The sequence below is a fragment of the Tachyglossus aculeatus genome, chromosome 24 (assembly GCF_015852505.1).
Source record: "Tachyglossus aculeatus isolate mTacAcu1 chromosome 24, mTacAcu1.pri, whole genome shotgun sequence".
NCBI lineage: Eukaryota > Metazoa > Chordata > Mammalia > Monotremata > Tachyglossidae > Tachyglossus > Tachyglossus aculeatus.
In genome coordinates, this window is record NC_052089.1 from 21,836,588 (window position 1) to 21,860,372 (window position 23,785).

The following is a 23,785-nucleotide window of genomic DNA, read 5'->3' on the forward strand; positions in this document are numbered from 1 at the left end:
GGGTACATAAAAACTAATCAGGTTGGACACAGTCCGTGTCCCACATGGGGCTCATGCACTTAATTCCCATTTTGACAGATGAGGTAACCAAGGGCCAGCGAAGTGCCTGTTCTCCCCGCTATTTAGTCTGTGAGCCCCATTCGGGACAGGGACTGTGTCCATCCTGATGATCTCATACCTGCTCCAGTACTTAGCAGAATGCTTGGCACAGAGTAAATGCTTAACAAGTACCATTAAAAAGCAAAACCAAACAAAAACATTGCCCACTCTGGGTTCCTAAAAATGGCCTTGGCAACCTGCAGTGCTTTTTACTGTTTTAAAATTTACATTTTTTATAATATTTGTTAAGCACTTACTATATGTCAATCAATCAATCAATTGTATTTATTGAGTGCTTACTGTGTGCAGAGCACTGTACTAAGTGCTTGGGAAGTACAAGTTGGCAACATATAGAGACAGTCCCTACCCAACAGTGGGCTCACAGTCAAAAAGGGGGAGACAGAGAACAAAACCAAACATACTAACAAAATAAAATAGAATAGATACGTACAAGTAAAATAAATGAATAAATAAATAGAGTAATAAATATGTACAAACACAGTACTAAGCATTGGGGCAGATACAGGCTAATAATGATGGTATTTGTTAAGCGCTCACTATGTGCCAAGCTCTATTCTTAGTGCTGGGTTAGATACAAGGTAACCAGGTTCTCCCACGAGGGGCTCACAGTCTTAATTCCCAATTTACAGCGGAGGTAACTGAGGCACAGAGAAGTGAAGTGACTTGTCCAAGGTCACACAGCAGATGAGTGGCAGAACTAGGATTAGAGCTCAGGTCCTTCTGACTCTCAGGCCTATGCTGTAACCACTTAGAAAGCGAACGAGCAACTCCACTAATCTTCGGGCTACTGCAGGCCAAGCTATTTTGTTGGCCACAGCCGTTTTACGCCAATCTCATGAAATAGCTCACGGTTTTTAGCCTTCTCTAAAGCTCTAGTAATTATAGTATCTACAGAGCACCTACTGAATGCGCTGAACTGTTCTAAGCACTTGGGAAAGCACAGCAGCAGTGGAAGTTACATCCCCTGTGCACAAAGACAATCCTTACACTCTGACAGTATTCTATTCCAGTGTACAATTCCACTATTAACCTGAAGCAAAGTGATTCTCCCAGTTTCTCACCCCATATCTCCGTCTAGTCTCATTAAAAAGATTTCTTTTTCCTTCCTTCCCTTTAGGGATCCGTGGCCTACGTTTCCCAGCAGGCCTGGATTCAGAATTCCACACTGCAGGACAATATTCTGTTTGGCTCAGTCATGGAGTGGCAGTATTATGAGAAAGTGTTAGAAGCGTGTGCCCTTCTTCCTGATTTGGAGCAGTTACCTCTTGGAGATCAAACCGAGATCGGAGAAAGGGTATGGGAGAAAAAAAATCTATTCCTTCCTGTACAGATATCAGCCCCTATTCGGCAGGGGTAGCCGCGAAGTTTGGGTAACCCCTTTCCCCTGATGGTCTCCAAGAACAAAATGCCACAGTTGCTGTAATTGCAGATTAAGGCTGGGTTTGTGGGGTTGGGTGGGAAGGAATGGTATCCATTAGGTGGGCATATTGTGCTCCAGGTCAACACCGGGGATCGTGAGAAGGAAAGGTGAAACCCTCCAACCCGATGATGAAGTTTCTGTTGGAAATTTCATGTTGCGTGTCTGTGTTTTGCTCCCCTGCTTTCCGTGACTTCTAGTTGAGTTTTTGTATTTTCGGGGGCAAAGGTGGGTGTTTCAGAACCAGCAATCAAAACCGTGAATCACCCTAGGGAAATACCCTCAGGGTCTGGAGAACTGAGTTGGTAACGGTTCCTACTTGAAAGAAAATTGTATGTCTTCATCCTCACAGGTCACTGGTTGCCTTTTTAATCTGCAGTTAGTGCTGATTTTCAGTTGGTTCTGCACCCTCCAGATGGAAGGAAAAGAAGGTTAAAGCAGTTCTATATTGAGGACCCAGATTTCCAACTTTAAAGGTGGGGAGGGGGGTCCGCTTCTTCTGCCATTTCGTCCCCTCTACAATTCTAGTCCCGGTGCACCCAAGTCATGATGCTTGACACCTGGGTGGTGAGTTTTCCTTTGCCCTGCAGTTTGCTGAGCTGTTTAGAAATAAGCCTGACACTGAAGTATAGTTGCTCATGAAAACATTTGTTTGGCACCAGAGTGAACTCAGATTTTTTTTTTACACAGCTGGGGATCTCGGTGGCCTAACCATCGGATCTCTCCAGTCCTCTGGGTTTTATCTGGTTTACAGGTGGTTAGTGCCATCACTGGGATTGGACAGGAAAAATGAGACGAGAAAGAGAAATCAGATCTATCCATTTTACTCATTAGCAGCTCTGGTCAAAGGGTAGAGGAGAGCGGCCATCAGGGCTCTTGGTTAAAACGGAATTCAGGGATTTTTTGAGTTCTTCGCTGTTTCAGAAAATGAACTGTGACTTGAGTAAAGCTCTTTGACTAGCCCTCGGTGTTTTCTCCCAGAGAAATAGCTGAACTGGACTTCAAGAGGTCACCTAATCCAACTCCCTGCCTACAGGCGGGTGGCTGTCTATCCTTCATAAAGGAAGATAGAGACTTCTTTAATACCTAGAACCCTCGTTTTTATCATAAAGGAAGATAGAGACTTCTTTAATACCTAGAAGCTTCGTTTTTATCATAAAGGAAGATAGAGACTTCTTTAATACCTAGAAGCCTCGTTTTATTCCTCTGATGGATAAAACAATTCTTCTTTATGTCTAACCAATCTCTATTTTTTTCCTCCTTTTCAGGGCGTTAATATAAGCGGGGGTCAGAAGCAGCGGGTCAGCCTGGCCAGAGCTGTCTACAGTGGGGCTGATATCTACTTACTGGATGACCCCTTATCTGCAGTTGATGTTCACGTTGGAAAACACCTTTTTGAGAAAGTAATTGGGTCGTCGGGTCTTCTGAAGAACAAGGTACTGATGGAAAAGATGCGCGCTTTTTCCGATGGTTATTTTATGGTGATGACGACAGTGTCGACACGAGGTTGAGATGGGCTTCATCCTGGTCCATGAGAACACACCAGTAGGTTCTAGTAATTTGTTACCTTTGTCTGGAACTAGCCAAAAGGAACGCAGATGGGAATCACAACCCACATCTAGTCCAGTGCCAAGAATATGGCTCTAGAGAGTTAGGACACTTGCATTCTAATGGGATTGGGCTATCTGGGGGTGAAGATTTCTGACCAAAAAGCCCCTTCCGGGGGTTCTGGATGTAAAGAGTCTCTGAGTGCACTTCACAATGTGCTGCACCGTCATTCCTCAGTGGGAGTCCAACAGGGAAAGATGAGAGCCGGGTGATACAGGGTAGAACTGTCTCACTCTAGTCAGTTCCCTCCCTTTGCAGTCCCGAGATTGGAGCCTGCCCATCATTCTCGGAAGGAAACTACATGGTTGGGAGTCTATTAGATTGTAAGAACTTTGCGGCTGTAGGGCCATGGGAACTTTGGCCTCCTGCCATCTTGGACGCAACTTCACGCATGCAAACACCTTCTCCCTCTAGAGTGCACATAGTAAGCGCTTAACAAATGCCATCATTATCATTATTATTGTCGGCAGGGAATGTGTCTACCAACTCTGTTGTATTATATTCTCCCAAGCACTTAGTCCAGTGCTCGCCACACAGGAAGCGCTCAATAAATACCATTGATTGAGTGAGTCTCAGGCAGACAGTGTCCCAGGGAGAGGGAGCTGACCAACGAATATCATTTTCACCTCTCCACGTCTCTCTGGAGGGGGTGTTGTGCTTGCAGGAAGGATACCTCAGCCCTTCCCATTCCCAGCCAATTGCTTCCCTCCTCCCTCCCTCTCCCTGACCAGCTGATGCTAAAATAGTTTCCAGGAGCGTGTGAAATCAAATACTGCACCTTCAAGCTGAAATGAATTTTCACATCGGCATATAGAATGAAAATGGTTGAAAAGCAGCAGTAGTTGACTTTTTAGGTGTATGCTATGTACGACACAGAATAAATTATGAGGAGCATTAGCAAACTTCATCCTTAAACCTTTTTGTCCTGGGCACGGCTATTTTTATACAAGTCATTTAATTTTTAAAAGTCAACACTGTGGCATACGTAATTTTTTAATTAGCCAGTCTCTGAGAGGAGCATAGTGAAAAAAGCATGCTTTGTTCTTAAAATAGGCACGCATGTATATCTGAAAATAAAATGCAAGTAAATATATGCTGAGATCAAATATGCCCAGGGTCATATGTCCAACAGTTGTTACTTGTTTTAATATTAAAAAGCTCTTAAGAGTCTTTAAAGCTCTTAAGCTCTTTAGAGTCCTTAAAGCTCTTTAAAGACTCTTAAATAGGCAATGTGAATGAAGGCTCCTTAAGGTTCACATTTTCCTGTAGTTAGAGAGCCTGGAACCTGATATTTTAATCAAGAAACAGAAGATTTCTAAGAGTAAAGGCCAGGTTTACTTAGGAACAAAAAGTATATGCCCTCCTGTTCATGTTATCAAACTCTTCTTGTGTCAGACATCATTTCAGCAGTAAGAAGGGTTGAGGGAAGATGATTTGAAATCAGTTGAAATAGTTCAGAGCTCCTATCACAACAGGTGAAATTCAAGAGAGTTGTAGAAAACTAAAAAGTCTTCTATAGCTTGGTTTAGGCAGTCAGAATTGATGTTTTCTCTACCACCACACGAGGAATCAGTTTGAAACAGCTTGATGTCAGTTTCTCGGAATCATTGAATTTTAAATAATTGCAACTGATAAGCTTCCTGAGGGCAGCGATCGTGTCCCAAGCAGTTAGTACAATGGTCTGCACTCAGTAAACACTCAGTAAATACCACTGATTGATGGATTAATGACCTCCTGATAGAAACGATAGAAATCATCGGTCTGCTCGGAACAGCATTCCTGGCATTTTAACTAATTCACAGGTCATGGCAGCTTGCTGCCTTCTAGTCAAATTGTGTTCTAAAATGGTGCGTTCTGACAGGAATGTAGATATACATAAGATGGGTATAGTTTGGTATTAGCCTGATTCAAATTCAGCACCTGGGGAACCAAACTAAGGCAAGTGGCATTATAATAGCATTCACTGACTGCTTTAAGCATATCCTTTAGTACCTCATGGCAATTCATCTTGAAATGTAAGTGCCGTCTGGCATAACTTGCACTGCCCACCTCTATAGATATGACTCACTATGCCTAGTCAACATGGAAAAATCAGTTCAACTCGCGTCTCCTCATGCTATTGTCTCAAAACCATTTTTGTACCTCAAGAGAGAAAACATTCTGTCTTCCAGACTCGCATTTTGGTGACACACAACCTCACACTTCTGCCTCAGACGGATCTGATCCTTGTAATGGAAAGAGGTGCAGTGACCCAAATGGGGACTTACGTGGAGCTGCTATCCAAACCCCAGAACTTCACCAAGTTGCTTCAGGTCTTCAATGCAGACAAGAAGGAGGAAGGTTCCGTGAAAAGTGAGCTATCCTGTGGTGCTTTCTCTGTGTCCTCTTTCCTTGTTGATTTTTGCCTGTTAGAGCATCACAGCAAAGATTTTCATCAGTTTTCAGAAACTCCTATCAATGGCTTAAGAATTTATACCAGATTCATACCCATCTTATCACTAACCCCTATGGAAAGACAGTCTAGGGAGAGGCCCAACCCAGGGATGTTTTGGGGAGCAGTTGCACAAGTGGGGGCCAGATTGACCTGCATATATATATACATATATATATATATATAATTTTTATTGAGCCCTTACCATTATTATAGAAAAGCAGAGGTACCAACTTTCCATCTTAAATCTGGAGCACAAAGGGGAATGAAATTTGGGAGGGGATAGGTTCCCAAGAACTAATTGGTCAAAAAACCACCATTTTCGGTCTCTTCAGCCATTATTAGAAATGCTTAGGTCTTGTCAGAGACCCCAGACAGAGCAAATCTGACACTCCGACTTAGAGTAATAATAAGAATGATTGTGTGGTTATTTAATCACTTAGTATTAGTCAAGCACTGTATTAAACGCTGGGGTGGATACAAGATGGGATGGATTTTATGTATGGTATCATCCACTATTTTGATTCTCAGAATTGGAATAATGGGAATATTTTATAAATGGCCCTTGGTTATAGATTGACTCCACGACAGTTACAACCTAGTCCCAAATTTGAGTGGATATTGATTAATGTTTATGTGGCACTGCCTGAATTATTCTGGTTGACCTACCATACTGCAAACTGAGGTTACTGTTCAATAAAATAACATCATCTATGTCCCCTTATTTAAAAATTTGGGAGAATTGTTCATCTAATAGGTCAGGGTCAAGAGGGAGAGAAGCAGCATGGCTCAGTGGAAAGGGCATGGGCTTTGGAGTCAGAGGTCAGGGGTTCAAATCCCAGCTCTGCCAATTGTCAGCTATGTGACTTGGGGCAAGTCACTTTACTTTCTCTGGGCCTCAGTTCCCTCATCTGTAAAATGGGGATTAAGACTGTGAGCCCCCTGTGGGACAACCTGATCACCTTGTAACCTCCCCAGCGCTTAGAACAGTGCTTTGCACATAGTAAGCGCTTAATAAATGCCATCATCATTAGTATTATTAAGAGGGAGGTTTGTTTTTGTAACCTTCATATTGCAAAGGTAAGAAATGTTAGACATTTAAAAAGCAACTGCCACAGCCAAAAGCTTTAAGGTATTTTTGACTCCATAAGACAAATGGATATTAGGAAATCAGAATATGTAAAAATATGTATATATATATAAGCCAGAATGCTGTGAATCCATCCTGGCAACAAGTGACAGCAATGTGACAGATGAGCTTTAGGGTAATGGGGCCATTTACCAACTCAGCTCAATGTTGGAAATCTTGGGCAGGTCCTCTGGGCTTGGGTTTGGTTCTTACCTATATTGTACCGCTGAAGGAATGCAGGTTTCTCGTGGCAGTCAGCTCTGTGGTTCAGTAGGTTGAGAGCTCCTCAAGGACAGAGATCCAACACGTTTGCCATGTTGTCACGCTTCTAGTACAGTGTTGTGTCCACAGCAGCTGTTCAGGAAATGCTGTTTGATGCTGAAGATGATGAGGAGTGGTGACACCAATTGAAAACAAATCCCACTATCAGAACTTCCCTGCCGACCTAGTCTTTCTGTTCTTCTCTAAACGCCAGCAGGGAAGGTGGGGAGTTATAGGAAATACGGAAACATAGGATGAATCTCCAGTCATTTAACAAGAATTTAAAATGCTAAGTTCCGAGTTCCTATCTGCCTCTGAGTACAGACACTGTCATAGCTCATAGGAAATTGCCTTTACTTTCCTGGCTCCAGGTTCCTTTTAATGTGAAGACAACTCTGGAATTTCAGCATTCATTGCCTCCCCTAATCCCCTCCACCTTATTACCGTATAGGTTTGCTTGCTACTCTGAAATCCTCTTTGTTTTGACTCCTTTTCTTGGTTTGATAAATCCATATTTGAAGAATCAACAGAGACGAGATATTTTATGGATGCAATCCACGTATATTAAAACCTTCCCCATCTTTCCCTGCAGTTCATGCTTCAGAAGGAATCGGGCAAATCAATAGCCAAACTACACTAAAAGAGCAATTTCTAGTGCAGAAAGGCAGGTAAGTGTTCAAATAAATCAGTACTTCCTGAGTAAGAACAATCATAAATTGTAGTTCTAGCATCTTTAAATTATTTAATACGGCCTCATACAAAGGAACTCACACATCCTCCTGGCAGTTTAGATTTCTTAATGGTTCCCCATCACCAACTTAAAGAGTTGGGGAGGTAGGATGGTTTTGATTGAGATTCTTCCCCTTCCCTGGGGAGGTTCCAGGGTGTTACTGATGAGTGTGTTCTTCTGCCATAAACTTCTTGGGATTTTTTCTCTTTCTTTATGCCTGTCAAGCCTAGAAGTGAGTGGGCTGGTTAGGTGAAATCAGTCCTGCCTTAGAAACCTCAATGCCAGCTTACCGACGTGCTCAGTCAATCAGTACTATTGATGAGAAGCAGTGTGGTCCAGTGGATGGAGCACAGTCCTGAAATCAGAAGGATTTGGGTTCTAAGGCCGGCTCTGCCACTTATGTGCTGTGTGACTTTGGGCAAATCACTCAACTTGTCTATGCCTCTGTTACCTCATCTGTAAAATGGGGATTAAAACTGGGAGCCCCACATGGGACAGAGACTGTGTCCAACCAGTTCTGGTTTAGATGATACTTGTTTAGAAAGCACACTACTTGCCGACCCAGATAGACGAAACTCTCCTTGTCTTTTCAGTCCCATCTCAGATCAAGGAAAACAGTTCACCACGAAGAAAGAACCGGTCCCTACTGGAGGGGTAAGCGTCCGAAAAATCGGGGATGTTATCTCTATTAAATCATCTGCATAGAAAGCTTCACATTCAACGTTAATGAGCACCGGAGAGTTCTCGTTGAACTCCAATACCCTGAATGTTGTCATTTAATAAGTTCAATAAAATCAATGGATTCTTGAATTTATGGATTTTTTAATGGTCATTTGGAAGGACAATTTGCTGTCCAGCTTCATTATACTTCTTGTTTATTTCCCTTACACTAATTCAGCGCATAGTTCACTTCCTGAAAACTGACCCTTCATAAAATGGGACTGTGTGTCATGGACTCCCCTTCTCTTGTATTTAGGTGAAATTTTCCATCGTCATGAAATATCTACAAGCCTTCGGTTGGCTCTGGGTGTGGCTAAGTGTGGCTACCTACCTCTGTCAGAATGCAGTAGGCATCGGGCAAAATTTGTGGCTTAGCACGTGGACGAAAGAAGCTAAGGAAATAGAAGATTTCACAGAATGGAAGCAACTAAGAAACAAGAAGCTGGGTGTCTATGGGATTCTGGGAATCACTCAAGGTCTGCTCTTCTCTTCTTTTTCTTTCCTGGAATCTGCTTATTGAATGGTCAGATCGTGTTTCTGTTCTATTTCAAGAAAAATCCGTATCATAGTTTGCATTGTATATGTTGGTCGCTCAATAGAACTTATCACCCATTGTGTAATAATAATAATTTGGGTATTTGTTAAGCGTTTACTATGTGCCAAGCACTGTTCTGAGCACTGGAATAGATAGAATAAAATTCATGCATTCAATCGTATTTATTGAGCGCTTACTGTGTGCAGAGCACTGTACTAAGCGCTTGGGAAGTACAAGTTGGCAACATATAGAGACGATCCCTACCCAACAACGGGCTCACATCTGAAAAGGCTTGTTCTGTATCAACTACTGTATCAAATGCTGAAGAAAGGTACAAGAATACTTACTTGGGTCAGACACATTCCTCAGCGTTCAGCAGTCTCCAGATCTAAAAAAGGAGGTAGGGGAGGACAGACTCACAGGGAAAGGATGAATAGGGCAAATTCAGGAAAAACAGCAATCCAGTAGCAAAAACAGCGAGAAAAGCAGCTACAAGGAGGGAGCCAACACAGTCCCTGTCCCACATGGACACCCAGCAGACAAGTGGCAGAGCCGGGATTAGAACCCAGTTTCTTCTGGCAGTGAATGCTGACTGCGCACAGAGGAGCATACTAAGCGCTTGGGAGAGTGCAATGCAATAGCTGGTAGACACAAACCCTGCCCGCCAGGAGCTCTTTCCATTCGTCCAAGCAGCCGTTCACCAGATTAGTCACTAAAGGATGTGGATTGAGAAGGATCAGGAAAATGGGGAAAGAAGTGGTGAAACTCAGTTGTCTCCATTTTGTGACGTGCAGGTGATTGGGTTGAAGAAAAGAAGAGGAAAACCCAATCTGGGGGAGAAAGTTGAGGTGATAGCAGCGAGATTTTAGAATAATCTAGGTCTTACAGTTCATCCCCCCCTGCCTTGGGATCTAGACTTGGCTAAGACTGTAGAGGGGGGGTCACAGTTTGGGAGTTGGCTTCTGCACCAATTTACCTGGCCGAAACACACAGAAACCTGGATAAGAGCCCCATGGATCTGCAGGAAATGGTACAGACATTTTCCTAACGAGGCGGGTGAGAAGAGATGATTTAGTGGGGATATGTGATCATTCTGCAGAGGGAAAGTGAGGGAAAAAAAAAAAGAGAGAAGCAGCATGGCCTAATGGATGGAGGACAGGCTTGGGAGTCAGAAGGATCTGGGTTCTAATCCCAGCTCTGCCACTTGTCCTGGGCAAGTCACATCACTGCTCTGTGCCTTAGTTCCTCATCTGTAAAATGGGGAGTAGGCCGCATGTGGGACATGGACTATGTCCAACCTGATTAGCTTGTATCTAAGCCCCCTTTTCCTCTTCTCCCACTCTCCTCTGCATCACCCTGATTTGCTCTCTGTATTCATCCCCCATCCCAGCCACACTGCACTTAATGTACATATCTGTAATTTATTTATGTGTATTAATGTTTGTCTCCCCCTCTAGACCTTAAGCTCGTTGTGGGCAGGAAATGTGTCTATTGTTATATTGTACTCTCTAAGTGCTTAATACACACAGTAAGCCCTCAATAAATAGGACTGAATGAATGAACATATGTATATATGTTTGTACGTATTTACTACTCTATTTATTTTACTTGTACATATCTATTCTATTTATTTTATTTTGTTAGTATGTTTGGTTTTGTTCTCTGTCTCCCCCTTTTATACTGTGAGCCCACTGCTGGGTAGGGACTGTCTCTATATGTTGCCAACTTGTACTTCCCAAGCGCTTAGTACAGTGCTCTGCACACAGTAAGCGCTCAATAAATACAATTGATGATGATGATGATGATGATGAATGAATATCTCCCCCAGCACGTAGTACACTGCCTGGCCGGAGGTAAGCACTGAAGAAATACCACAAAATATACGTATACGCTAAGGCTTACCTGCAAAGCTGTTGTTTCAAGGACTGTACACCTTTTCCCCCCAAATTGGACTAGGAAGTTTAGGTGGCTTCCAAATCTCGATGCTTTCATCGGTCAGGATCGCTCCTTCACCTCATCACCGGCCCGCCTCCGTTCAGGCCTGGCTCTACGCCATAATTCAGTGCTGCCGCGTTTCAAAAAAACTGCCAGACTCTGTTTTGAGACGGCGACTGCGAGATCCAGCGGGTGTAACCGCGATCCCCGGCCGAGGGGAATTACCCTCACTGGGTTTTGTTTTCCAGGCCTGCTGGTTTGCTCCAGTGCCTTCATGCTCACGCGAGGGGCGTTTGCGGCTTCCCGAGCCCTGCACCGGCAGATGCTGGGCAGCGTGTTGCGCCTCCCCCTCCGCTTCTTTGAAACCAACCCAGTCGGCCAGGTCATCAGTCGCTTCACCAAGGTAAGGGAGGGAACAAAAGGAAGACTTTATTATTCAGAATACACAGCAACTATTGTCAGAAACAGTAATAGTTACTGATGTTCTAACTGTTCTAGATGATAGTCTCTAGACTGTCAGCTCCTTGTGGACAGGGACCACGTCTATCAACTCCGTTACATTGTACATGTCTATGGGAAGCAGCGTGGCTCAGTGGAAAGAACGCGGGCTTTGGAGTCAGAGGTCGTGGGTTCAAATCCCGGCTCCGCCACTTGTCAGCTGTGTGACTCTGGGCAAGTCACTTCACTTCTCTGGTCCTCAGTTCCCTCATCTGTAAAAGGGGGTGAAGACTGTGAGCCCCCGTGGGACAACCGGATCACCTTGTAACCTCCCCAGCGCTTAGAACAGTGCTTTGCACATAGTAAGCGCTTAATAAATGTCATTATTATTATTATTACTCTTCCAGGCACTTAGTCCAGTGCTCTGCACACAATAAGTGCTCAATAAATAACATTGATTGATTCATAATATTCCATAGTTTCTAATATATCACTGGAGCCCCTTAAGACCCTAATAATAATGTTAGAAGCAGCATGGCTCAGTGGAAAGATCCCGGGCTTTGGAGTCAGAGGTCATGGGTTCAAATCCCGGCTCTGCCACTTGTCAGCTGTGTGACTTTAGGCAAGTCACTTCACTTCTCTGGACCTCAGTTCCCTCATCTGTAAAATGGGGATGAAGACTGTGAGCCCCCCGTGGGACAACCTCATCACTTTGTAACCTCCCCAGAGCTTAGAACAGTGCTTTGCACATAGTAAGCGCTTAATAAATGCTATTGTTATTATTATTATTATTATTATTATTGATAGCAATCAGGCAGGCAATCATATTTATTGAGTGCTTTCTGTGGGCAGAGCACTGTACTAAGCACTGTAAAACAACATAACAGACACGTTATGCTATACTAAATTCTATTGGTACACATCACATTGTACCCGTGGATGTGTATATATGAGGTGCCAATGTACAATATATAAACTAATTTACTATTGTATAATTATAGAACAGTAGAAATTACTTTATCATTATTGTATATTATCATGCTATTGAATACCATAACATTGTGCCAAATTATGGAGTAAATAAAGGCTAATACAAGATTGAGCTAATCCGATCAGACCTAGTCTTTGTGCCACTCAAGGCTGACAGTCTTATCCCCCATTTAGAGATGAGGAATCTGAGGCACAGCGTAGTTAAGTGACTTGCCCAAAGTCACACATCTGAGAAGTGGCAGAGCCAGGATTTGAACCCAGCTCTCCTGATTCCCCTTCAGTTGCCAGTTCCATTGGGCCTCACTGCTTATGCGCTGTTCTCTGAGGAAAAGGTCAGTTTTTTTCAGTCAAAAGAAGAATCCATAAGCGTTCATCTGTTTTTTTTAAGAGTATTAAATTAGTTTACCAATTAGGAACCTTGACCCTGGTCAACATAACAGATTATTAAGAAAGTAACCAAGTTTAGTGGCTGAGTTCTGCCACGGTCCGCTGGATGACAGTTCTGCCCTTCTGCTTCCTTAATTTAATCATATTTATTGAGGGCTTACTGTGTGCAGAGCACTGTACTTAGCGCTTGGGAGTACAACAATCAACAGATATACTCCCTGCCCACATCGAGTTTACAGTTTAGAGGGACAAGGTACAGTTATAAAATCCCAATTTCCCACCGTTTTTATGAATTTTCTGCTATTTGCGTGGCCAGTTAAGGTCATGGCTCCGTCACTTGTGTGCTGCGTGACCTTGGCCAAGTCGCTTCACTTCTCTGTTTCTCAGTTGCCTCATCTGTAAAATAGGGATTGAGACTGTGAGCCCTACATGGGACAGGGGCTCTGTCCGACCTGATTTGCTTGTACCACCTAAGCGCTTAATACAGTGCCTGGCACATAGTAAGTGCTTAATACTAATATTACTATTATTATTATTATTACTATATATAGAAATAGCCAGGGAAAATGCAGAGCACCAGATCCCAGCCATATTTTGAGCCCAATTTTTCTAGTGCTGGGGATGTGAGGCATTTTAGTGAGAACACTTAGACAGTAGCAGACAGTTTAGGACAGTGGTGTGTACTTTGTACAGACTACACACTGCTCTAAGGGACGAATATGGCCTCTAGTGATTGGCAAGACTTAAAGTTGTTATCCAGATGCCTAACCAGTAAACAGAGATACTAAAACAACAAGTTCATTACGTCCTTAGCACTGATACTTTTGTCCATAGGAAGTGAGGTGCTTCGGCTAATCCAAATTCACTCCATCAGTGCTCCCATCGTGCGAGGGAGGTTTTCTTTTTCAGTCATCAATAAATGGTGTTCATTGAGGGCCTACAGTGTGCAGAGCGCGGTACTCAGTAGTTGGGAGAATACATTCTTACAAGACATAATTTAAAGGCAGAAAAGCGATTCCGTATGTTTGCAATTTTACAGGACATCTTTATAGTGGATGTGCGTTTCCATTATTACTTGCGGACCTGGCTGAACTGCACCCTGGATGTCGCCGGGACGATTCTTGTGATCGTGGGCGCTTTACCCCTCTTCATTCTGGTGGTTATACCGCTGGTGTTCCTCTATTTCACGATCCAAGTAAGTGGACGGATTCCCCCCTCCTGAGCGATTAAAATCATAAATATGTTTAAGGTTCAGTCGATTCTTAACATTGTATATACAGATACATGTTATTGGGAGGGTTGTAGAGGTAAAGAGAGAAGAGAGCACCATCCTTTCAGTTCAAAGGATGACTGCTGTCATCATTCCAATCATTCTGGTACTCAACTGGCTTTTTTCTCCTTAAGAGGCGCAGCCAAATCCATAAACTAAAAATATTTTTTTAAATCAGACTATCGCACTAATGATTTCTCAAGAGTCATCTTGAGGATTAGATTAGCTGGCCCCCTATCTTAGCTCCTCACTGGGCAGTTCAGTCATCTAACCTCTCTGCACCCCCTGTTCAATCAATCAATCAATCGTATTTATTGAGCGCTTACTGTGTGCAGAGCTCTTCTGAGAGGGTAATAATGATTCAGACACCCACTCGGAGTCCCTTAGGCAATGAATGGGACATTCTGGCTTCAAAATAACGTGCCCCCTTTACCAAAAAACCTTCGCCCGACTCTCAACCTTCCACTGCCTTGGCTCTCTGTAGAGATATTACATAGCCAGTTCTCGGCAGATCCGGCGACTAGCGGGCGCCTCGCGCTCTCCCGTCATCTCTCACTTCAGCGAGACCCTCGCTGGGGTGTCCACCGTCAGAGCATTCGAGCACCAGCAGCGGTTCATCGGCCACAGCAGAGATTTGGTGAATGAGAACTTGGTTTGCCTCTACAACAACGTCATTTCAAATCGGTAAGGATGGGCACTCGGGAAAAAGCCGGCCACCGCGGAAGGCCGGGACCAAGGCCGGCCCGGACAGGCTGATGTTCCGGGGCGCGGAGCGGCTCCCCGAACTCCGCCGTCCTTGGGTCACTCCAGTTTGGGACGCCGATCCTTGGCGACCTTGAGGTCTTTAGCAGATCTGCCAAATCTAGTGTTCTCACTTCCCCGGTAACCTATGTGGTGGGGAACCTATCTGGATAATAGAGTTTCCAAAACTTCAGGTTTTTATCTTTCCAAGTATTCATCCAGCTTGGATTTCCCCTTCTACATGGCAAAATCCGCCATTTGTAATGTACTCTCGTGCGCACTTAGTACAGTGCCCTGCACACAGTAAGCACTCAAATACCATTGATCAATTGACTTCTCGAAGAGGAAAAAGGAAAAATGTGATTATTCGAAAGAAAATATGTCTTCAAAGTAGAAATTCTCTTTCTGGTTAATTTGTTTGACTGAATTCATTCTTTAACGTACATTCAAGGGAAAATGAAGGTTGGAGACTGACGGTCTTTCTCCCCCTTTTAGACTGTGAGCCCACTGTTGGGCAGGGACTGTCTCTATGTGATGCCAATTTGTACTTCCCAAGCGCTTAGTACAGTGCTCTGCACATAGTAAGCGCTCAATAAATACGATTGATTGATTGATTGATTGATTGATTAATCAAACCGCTAAAAGAATCCAGCGTTTTTTCAAAAGCAGGAATTTTGCTCAGGCAAATTCGTCACTGTTGCAGATATTTTCTACTCTTTGCTGTTTTTTTAAATAAAGCAGCAGGAAGTGGTGGGGAAAAGGAACATCAAGGCTCGAGGAAGCGTTGCCTTGAGCGACGGATTTGGGAATGTGCATCGCGTTTCTGTGGTAGCTTTGGTCTGGGTCCCTCCAGCTCTCAGATTTCTCCTCTGCATCTCAGGTGGCTCTCCGTCAGACTTGAATTCCTGGGGAACGTGATGGTCCTTTCGGCTGCCACGCTTGCCATGATGGCCGGAGATAAAATGGACTCGGCCACAGTCGGCCTAACCATATCCTACGCTCTAAACGTACGTAGCGCTCCGAGGCCAGAGGGACTGAAGTCAGCCTGGAAAGGCTGAAAATAAGCGGCGCTAGGTAGCTAAACTAGATAGGTGATATTCACGTGAAACAAAATAAACTCTGTTTCTTTCTTCCAGATCACACAGTCTCTAAATTTCTGGGTGCGGAAAGCCTGTGAGATTGAAACCAACGCCGTGTCCATCGAACGAGTATGTGAATATGCAGAAATGGATAAAGAGGCAAGTGTTTGTCATCAGATCCATTTCACTGCGTGTTTTTTGCCGTTAGCACTTTTTCTTCCTACTTCCACCGTGGGAATTAGAAGAGAAGCAGCGTGGCTCAGTGGAAAGAGCAGGGGCTCTGGAGTCAGCGGTCATGGGTTCAAATCCCGGCTCCGCCACTTGTCAGCTGTGTGACTTTGGGCAAGTCACTTCACTTCTCTGGGCCTCAGTTCCCTCATCTGGAAAATGGGGATGAAGACTGTGAGCCCCCCGTGGGACAACCTGATCACCTTGTATCCCCCCCACGGCTTAGAACAGTGCTTTGCACATAGTAAGTGCTTAACAAATACCATCATTATTATTATTATTGTCTGCCTGTCCCCGCCATTGGGTGGTTCTTTTTACGTATTTTGTACTCTCCCAAGCTCTGCCCAGAGTAGATGCTCAGTGAATGACTAAAACATAACAAATGCCTGCCACAATAATAGACTGACACTGAAAAAAAGAGGCTGTTGAATTTAGTTTGCCTGAACTTTAACATTTAAAGTATGAGTTCAAAAGCCATAGCAAAATTACATCCCCAAGAAGCCTTCCTCAATTATGACCTAATTTCTCTTACTCCCCCCTCTCCCTTCTGCATCACCCTCATTCTTGGATTTGTACCCTTTATTCACCCCATCGTTAGAACTTATGCACATATCCATAATTTACTTGTATGTCCTCCTTGCCCCCTCTAGATTGTAAGCTTGTTGTGGGTAGGGAATGTGTCCGTCATATTGTTGTATGGTACTTCGTACAGTGCCCCGCACACAATATGTGCTCAGTAAATACAATTGATAAACTGTAAGTTCCTTTAGGGTAGGGAACTTATCTGCCTACTCTTACAGTCTACTCTCCAAGCACTTAATAAGCGCTCAATAAATATGAATGAATGAGTGAATTTCTTGGTTTAGCTTCCTCCATATGAAGCTCCGTATGTTTATCATCAGATTCTTAAGCCCTCAATTGACTCAAAGGCTAAAGCCCATTGAAATGGTCTTTGAGCCTGTGCTAGACCAGCCCTGAAACCCTGTTGGACTTTCAGCAATATTAATATATATATATATATAATTATAATATATAATTATATTATATAATAATAATAATAATAATGGCATTTATTAAGCACTTACTATGTGCAAAGCACTGTTCTAAGCACTGGGGAGGTTCCAAGGTGATCAGGTTGTCCCAAGTGGGACTCACAGTCTTAATCCCCATTTTACAGATGAGGTAACTGAGGCCCAGAGAAGTGACTTGCCCCAAGTCACACAGTTGACAATTGGCGGAGCTGGGATTTGAACCCATGATCCATCTGATTAAAAAGTGACTTGCCCAAAGTTACACAGTTGACAATTGGCAGAGCTGGGATTTGAACCCATGATCCATCTGATTACATTTCTATATATATATATATATACATATATATATATATATATGTATATATATATATATATATAAATCCGTACAAACATTATATATATATCGTATATATAATCGTATTTACTGAGCACATATTGTGTGCGGGGCACTGTACGAAGTACAATACAATAATATGATGGACACATTCCCTACCCACAACAAGCTTACAATCTAGAGGGGGCAAGGCGGACATACAAGTAAATTATGGATATGTGCATAAGTGCATTATATATATATATATATATATATATAATGTTTGTACGGATTTATTACTCCATTTATTTTACTTGTACATATTTACTATTCTATCTATTTTGTTAATGATGTGCATCTGGATTTATTGCCTCCAAAGCCCCGTGCTCCTTCCACTGAGCCGTGCGGCTTCTCTGTTGTACTCTCACAAGCGCTTAGCAACACTTAGTGCTCTGCACACCGTTAACACTCAATACCGCCGATTGACGTGCCCGACGGCCGGGGTTGTCTTGGTTTCAGGCTCCGTGGATCATGCCGAGAAGACCCCCCCCTCAGTGGCCCACCCAAGGGGTTGTGGAGTTTGTCGGTTTTCAGGCGCGCTACCGCTCAGACCTCGGACTGGCGCTGCGCAATATTTCCTTTCAGACTCACAGCGGAGAGAAGGTATTGTGGCTTGTGCCCTTCACGTTCGCCCACTGACTGGAATAATAATAATAATAATAGTAATAGTAATAATAATAATAATAATAATAATAATGATGGCATTTGTTAAGCGCTTACTATGTGCCAAGCACTGTTCTAAGCGCTGGGAGGATACGAGGTGATCATGTTATAATAATAATGATGGCATTTATTAATCAATCGTATTTATTGAGCGCTTACTGTGTGCAGAGCACTGTACTAAGCGCTTGGGAAGTACAAGTTGGCAACATATAGAGACAGTCCCTACCCAACAGTGGGCTCACAGTCTATTAAGTACTTACTATGTGCAAAGCACTGTTCTAAGCGCTGGGGAGATTACAAGGTGATCCGATTACAACCTACGCATCAGGCATAAACTCCTCACTTTCGGCTTCAAGGCCGTCCATCCCCTGGCCCCCTCCTACCTCACCTCCCTTCTCTCCTTCTCCAGCCCAGCCCGCACCCTCCGCTCCTTATTATGTTGCCAACTTGTACTTCCCAAGCGCTTAATACAGTGCTCTGCACACAGTAAGCGCTCAATAAATCCGATTGATTGATTGATTGATATTACTACTGCACACAGAAAGCACTCAATAAATCCGATTGATTGATATTATTACTAATAGTGACCATAAGATAATTGCACTATTAGTAATAATAGTGCCCCTGAGATAATCGCACCCCAGTGGTTGGAAGAAGTCATTCATTTCATTACAGCGCTTAATAAATGCCACTATTATTATTATTATTATCATTATGTTGCCAACTTGTACTTCCCAAGCGCTTAGTACAGTGCTCTGCACACAGTAAGCGCTCAATAAATCCGATTGATTGATTGATTGATATTACTACTGCACACAGAAAGCACTCAATAAATCCGATTGATTGATATTATTGCTAATAGTGACCATTAGATAATTGCACTATTAGTAATAATAGTGCCCCTGAGATAATCACACCCCAGTGGTTGGAAGAAGTCATTCATTTCATTACAGCGCTTAATAAATGCCACTATTATTATTATTATTATCATTATGTTGCCAACTTGTACTTCCCAAGCGCTTAGTACAGTGCTCTGCACACAGTAAGCGCTCAATAAATCCGATTGATTGATTGATTGATATTACTACTGCACACAGAAAGCACTCAATAAATCCGATTGATTGATATTATTGCTAATAGTGACCATTAGATAATTGCACTATTAGTAATAATAGTGCCCCTGAGATAATCACACCCCAGTGGTTGGAAGAAGTCATTCATTTCATTACAGCGCTTAATAAATGCCACTATTATTATTATGTTGCCAACTTGTACTTCCCAAGCGCTTAGTACAGTGCTCTGCACACAATAAGCTCTCAATAAATCCGATTGATTGATTGATTGATATTACTACTGCACACAGAAAGCACTCAATAAATCCGATTGATTGATATTATTGCTAATAGTGACCATTAGATAATTGCACTATTAGTAATAATAGTGCCCCTGAGATAATCGCACCCCAGTGGTTGGAAGAAGTCATTCATTTCATTACAGCGCTTAATAAATGCCACTATTATTATTATTATTATCATTATGTTGCCAACTTGTACTTCCCAAGCGCTTAGTACAGTGCTCTGCACACAGTAAGCGCTCAATAAATCCGATTGATTGATTGATTGATATTACTACTGCACACAGTAAGCACTCAATAAATCCGATTGATTGATATTATTACTAATAGTGACCATAAGATAATTGCACTATTAGTAATAATAGTGCCCCTGAGATAATCGCACCCCAGTGGTTGAAAGAAGTCATTCATTTCATTACAGCGCTTAATAAATGCCACTATTATTATTATTATTATGTTGCCAACTTGTACTTCCCAAGCGCTTAGTACAGTGCTCTGCACACAGTAAGCTCTCAATAAATCCGATTGATTGATTGATTGATATTACTACTGCACACAGAAAGCACTCAATAAATCCGATTGATTGATATTATTGCTAATAGTGACATTAGATAATTGCACTATTAGTAATAATAGTGCCCCTGAGATAATCGCACCCCAGTGGTTGGAAGAAGTCATTCATTTCATTACAGCGCTTAATAAATGCCACTATTATTATTATTATTATCATTATGTTGCCAACTTGTACTTCCCAAGCGCTTAGTACAGTGCTCTGCACACAGTAAGCTCTCAATAAATCCGATTGATTGATTGATTGATATTACTACTGCACACAGTAAGCACTCAATAAATCCGATTGATTGATATTATTACTAATAGTGACCATAAGATAATTGCACTATTAGTAATAATAGTGCCCCTGAGATAATCGCACCCCAGTGGTTGAAAGAAGTCATTCATTTCATTACAGCGCTTAATAAATGCCACTATTATTATTATTATTATGTTGCCAACTTGTACTTCCCAAGCGCTTAATACAGTGCTCTGCACACAGTAAGCACTCAATAAATCCAATTGATTGATTGATTGATATTACTACTGCACACAGAAAGCACTCAATAAATCCGATTGATTGATATTATTGCTAATAGTGACATTAGATAATTGCACTATTAGTAATAATAGTGCCCCTGAGATAATCGCACCCCAGTGGTTGGAAGAAGTCATTCATTTCATTATGGCGCTTAATAAATGCCACTATTATTATTATTATGATGTTGCCAACTTGTACTTCCCAAGTGCTTAGTACAGTGCTCTGCACACAGTAAGCGCTCAATAAATCCGATTGATTGATTTTATTACTGCACACAGTAAGCACTCAATAAATCCGATTGATTGATATTATTACTAATAGTGACCATAAGATAATTGCACTATTAGTAATAATAGTGCCCCTAAGATAATCGCACCTCAGTGGTTGAAAGAAGTCATTCATTTCATTACAGCACTTAATAAATGCCACTATTATTATTATTATGATGTTGCCAACTTGTACTTCCCAAGCGCTTAGTACAGTGCTCTGCACACAGTAAGGGCTCAATAAATCCGATTGATTGATTGATTGATGTTATTACTAATAGTGACCATAAGATAATTGCACTATTAGTGATAATAGTGCCCCTAAGATAATTGCACCCCAGTGGTTGAAAGAAGTCATTCATTTCATTACAGCGCTTAATAAATGCCACTATTATTATTATTATTATTATGTTGCCAACTTGTACTTCCCAAGCGCTTAATACAGTGCTCTGCACACAGTAAGCACTCAATAAATCCGATTGATTGATTGATTGATATTACTACTGCACACAGTAAGCACTCAATAAATCCGATTGATATTATTGCTAATAGTGACCATAAGATAACTGCATTATTAGTAATAATAGTGCCCCTAAGATAATCGCACCCCACTGGTTGGAAGAAGTCATTCATTTCATTACAGCGCTTAATAGATAATAAGATAAAAATATTAATTTTAAGATAATTTTAATTTTAATAATAATAAGATAATAAATCCGATTGATTGATTGATATTATTACTGCACACAGTAAGCACTCAATAAATCCGATTGATGTTATTACTAATAGTCACCATAAGATAACTGCACTATTAGTAATAATAATGCCCCTAAGATACAGTGGTTGGAAGAAGTCATTCATTTCATTACAGCACTTAATAAATGCCATTATTTATTATTATTATTATTATTATTATTATTATTATTATTATTATTACAGGTTGGAATTGTGGGGCGGACTGGAGCTGGCAAATCCACACTGACTAACTGCTTGTTTAGAACCGTGGAGCGAGCCGGAGGCAAAATCGTTATCGACGGGATTGACATATCAACCATCGGGCTGCACGATCTCCGGGGCCAGCTCAATATCATCCCCCAGGTAATCCCAGCTCTCCAACTGTCCACTCCAGGCCTGGGTGACATTTCCATTGGAATCTTCCATTCTTTTCCCAGTTCCGCTCCTGGACCCCAAGGAGAACTGGGTCTCCCGCGTCTCCACGTTTTGCCGTCCGTCTCCCCCATCTAGACCGCGAGGCCGTCGTGGAGTCGGGACCGTCTCTATATGTTGCCGACTTGTAATGATAACAATAATGATGGCATTTATTCATCATCATCATCATCATCAATCGTATTTATTGAGCGCTTACTGTGTGCAGAGCACTGGCCTAAGCGCTTGGGAAGTACAGGTTGGCAACGTATAGAGACGGTCCCTACCCAACAGTGGGCTCACAGTCTAAAAGAGATGGGAAAGGAGGAGGGAAGTAGATGGGGAAGGAGGAGGGGAAGGAGGAGGAAAGGAGAAGGGAAGGAGATGGGAAAGGAGGAGGGAAGGAGATGGGGAAGGAGGCGGGAAGGAGAAGGGAAGGGAGGAAGGAAGGAGAAAGGAAAGGAGGAGGGAAGGAGATGGGAAAGGAGGAGGGAAGGAGATGGGGAAGGAGGAGGGGAAGGAGGAGGAAAGGAGAAGGGAAGGAGATGGGAAAGGAGGAGGGAAGGAGATGGGGAAGAAGGAGGGAAGGAGAAGGGAAAGGAAGGAAGGAGAAAGGAAAGGAGGAGGGAAGGAGATGGGAAAGCAGAAGGGAAGGAGATGGGAAAGGAGGAGGGAAGGAGATGGGGAAGGAGGAGGAAAGGAGAAGGGAAGGAGATGGGAAAGGAGGAGGGAAGGAGATGGGAAAGGAGGAGGGAAGGAGATGGGGAAGGAGAAGGGAAAGGAGGAAGGAAGGAGAAAGGAAAGGAGGAGGGAAGGAGATGGGAAAGGAGGAGGGAAGGAGAAAGGAAAGGAGGAGGGAAGGAGGAGGGAAGGAGATGGGGAAGGAGGAGGGAAGGAGATGGGGAAGGAGATGGGAAGGGAAGGAGATGGAAAAGGAGCGCTTACTTATTATATTAAGCGCTTACTATGTGCAAAGCGCTGTTCTAAGCGCTGGGGAGGTTACAGGGTGACCAGGATGTCCCACGGGGGCTCACCGTCTTCATCCCCATTTTCCAGATGAGGGAACTGAGGCCCAGAGAAGTGAAGTGACTGGCCCAAAGTCCCACAGCTGACAAGTGGTGGAGTCGGGATTCAAACCCATGACCTCTGACTCCGAAGCCACGCTGCTTGTGTGCGGAGCACGGTACTAAGAGCTGGGAGGAAACGTGCATGTGGGTGTTAGACGTGACCCCTGTGTCCCTTGGAAGGTTCCCGATCCAAGAAAAGGCTACAGAAAGCATGAGTAGTTAGTCTGTACCTCAGTTTCCAGTTAAGAAACAAGTCCTTTCCCAACTGCGAGCCCACTGTTGGGTCGGGACCGTCTCTAGATGTTGCCATCTTGGACTTCCCAAGCGCTTAGTACAGTGCTCTGCACACAGCAAGCGCTTAATAAATACGACAATTAACGGATGAATGAATTTTGTTAGTATGTTTGATTTTGTTGTCTGTCTCCCCCTTCTAGACTGTGAGCCCGCTGTTGGGTAGGGACCGTCTCTAGATGTTGCCGACTTGGACTTCCCAAGTGCTTAGTCCAGTGCTCTGCACACAGTAAGCGCTCAATAAATACGATTGATTGATTGTTGGGTAGGGACTGTATGTGTTGCCGACTTGTACTTCCCAAGCGCTTAGTCCAGTGCTCCGCACACCGTAAGCGCTCAATAAATACGATTGATTAATTTGATTGATTGTTGGGTCGGGACTGTCTATGTGTTGCCGACTTGGACTTCCCCAGCGCTTAGTACAGTGCTCCACACACAGTAAGCGCTCAATAAATACGATTGATTGATTGTTGGGTAGGGAC

At 43.0% G+C, this 23,785-nt stretch overlaps 1 protein-coding gene across 1 annotated transcript in view; it reads left to right on the forward strand.

Annotated features, from left to right (window-relative positions):
- Positions 1 to 23,785, forward strand: part of LOC119945137 (multidrug resistance-associated protein 1-like) — a 91,824-nt gene that overhangs the window by 60,611 nt on the left and 7,428 nt on the right. Inside the window, exons 18-30 of the mRNA XM_038766164.1 lie at positions 1,238 to 1,414; positions 2,806 to 2,973; positions 5,317 to 5,497; positions 7,559 to 7,634; positions 8,290 to 8,350; positions 8,673 to 8,892; positions 11,135 to 11,289; positions 13,741 to 13,896; positions 14,456 to 14,655; positions 15,593 to 15,719; positions 15,849 to 15,950; positions 17,883 to 18,026; positions 21,739 to 21,897. Coding sequence (XP_038622092.1) covers positions 1,238 to 1,414; positions 2,806 to 2,973; positions 5,317 to 5,497; positions 7,559 to 7,634; positions 8,290 to 8,350; positions 8,673 to 8,892; positions 11,135 to 11,289; positions 13,741 to 13,896; positions 14,456 to 14,655; positions 15,593 to 15,719; positions 15,849 to 15,950; positions 17,883 to 18,026; positions 21,739 to 21,897 — 1,926 coding nt within the window. The remainder of the gene's footprint in view (positions 1 to 1,237; positions 1,415 to 2,805; positions 2,974 to 5,316; positions 5,498 to 7,558; positions 7,635 to 8,289; positions 8,351 to 8,672; positions 8,893 to 11,134; positions 11,290 to 13,740; positions 13,897 to 14,455; positions 14,656 to 15,592; positions 15,720 to 15,848; positions 15,951 to 17,882; positions 18,027 to 21,738; positions 21,898 to 23,785) is intronic.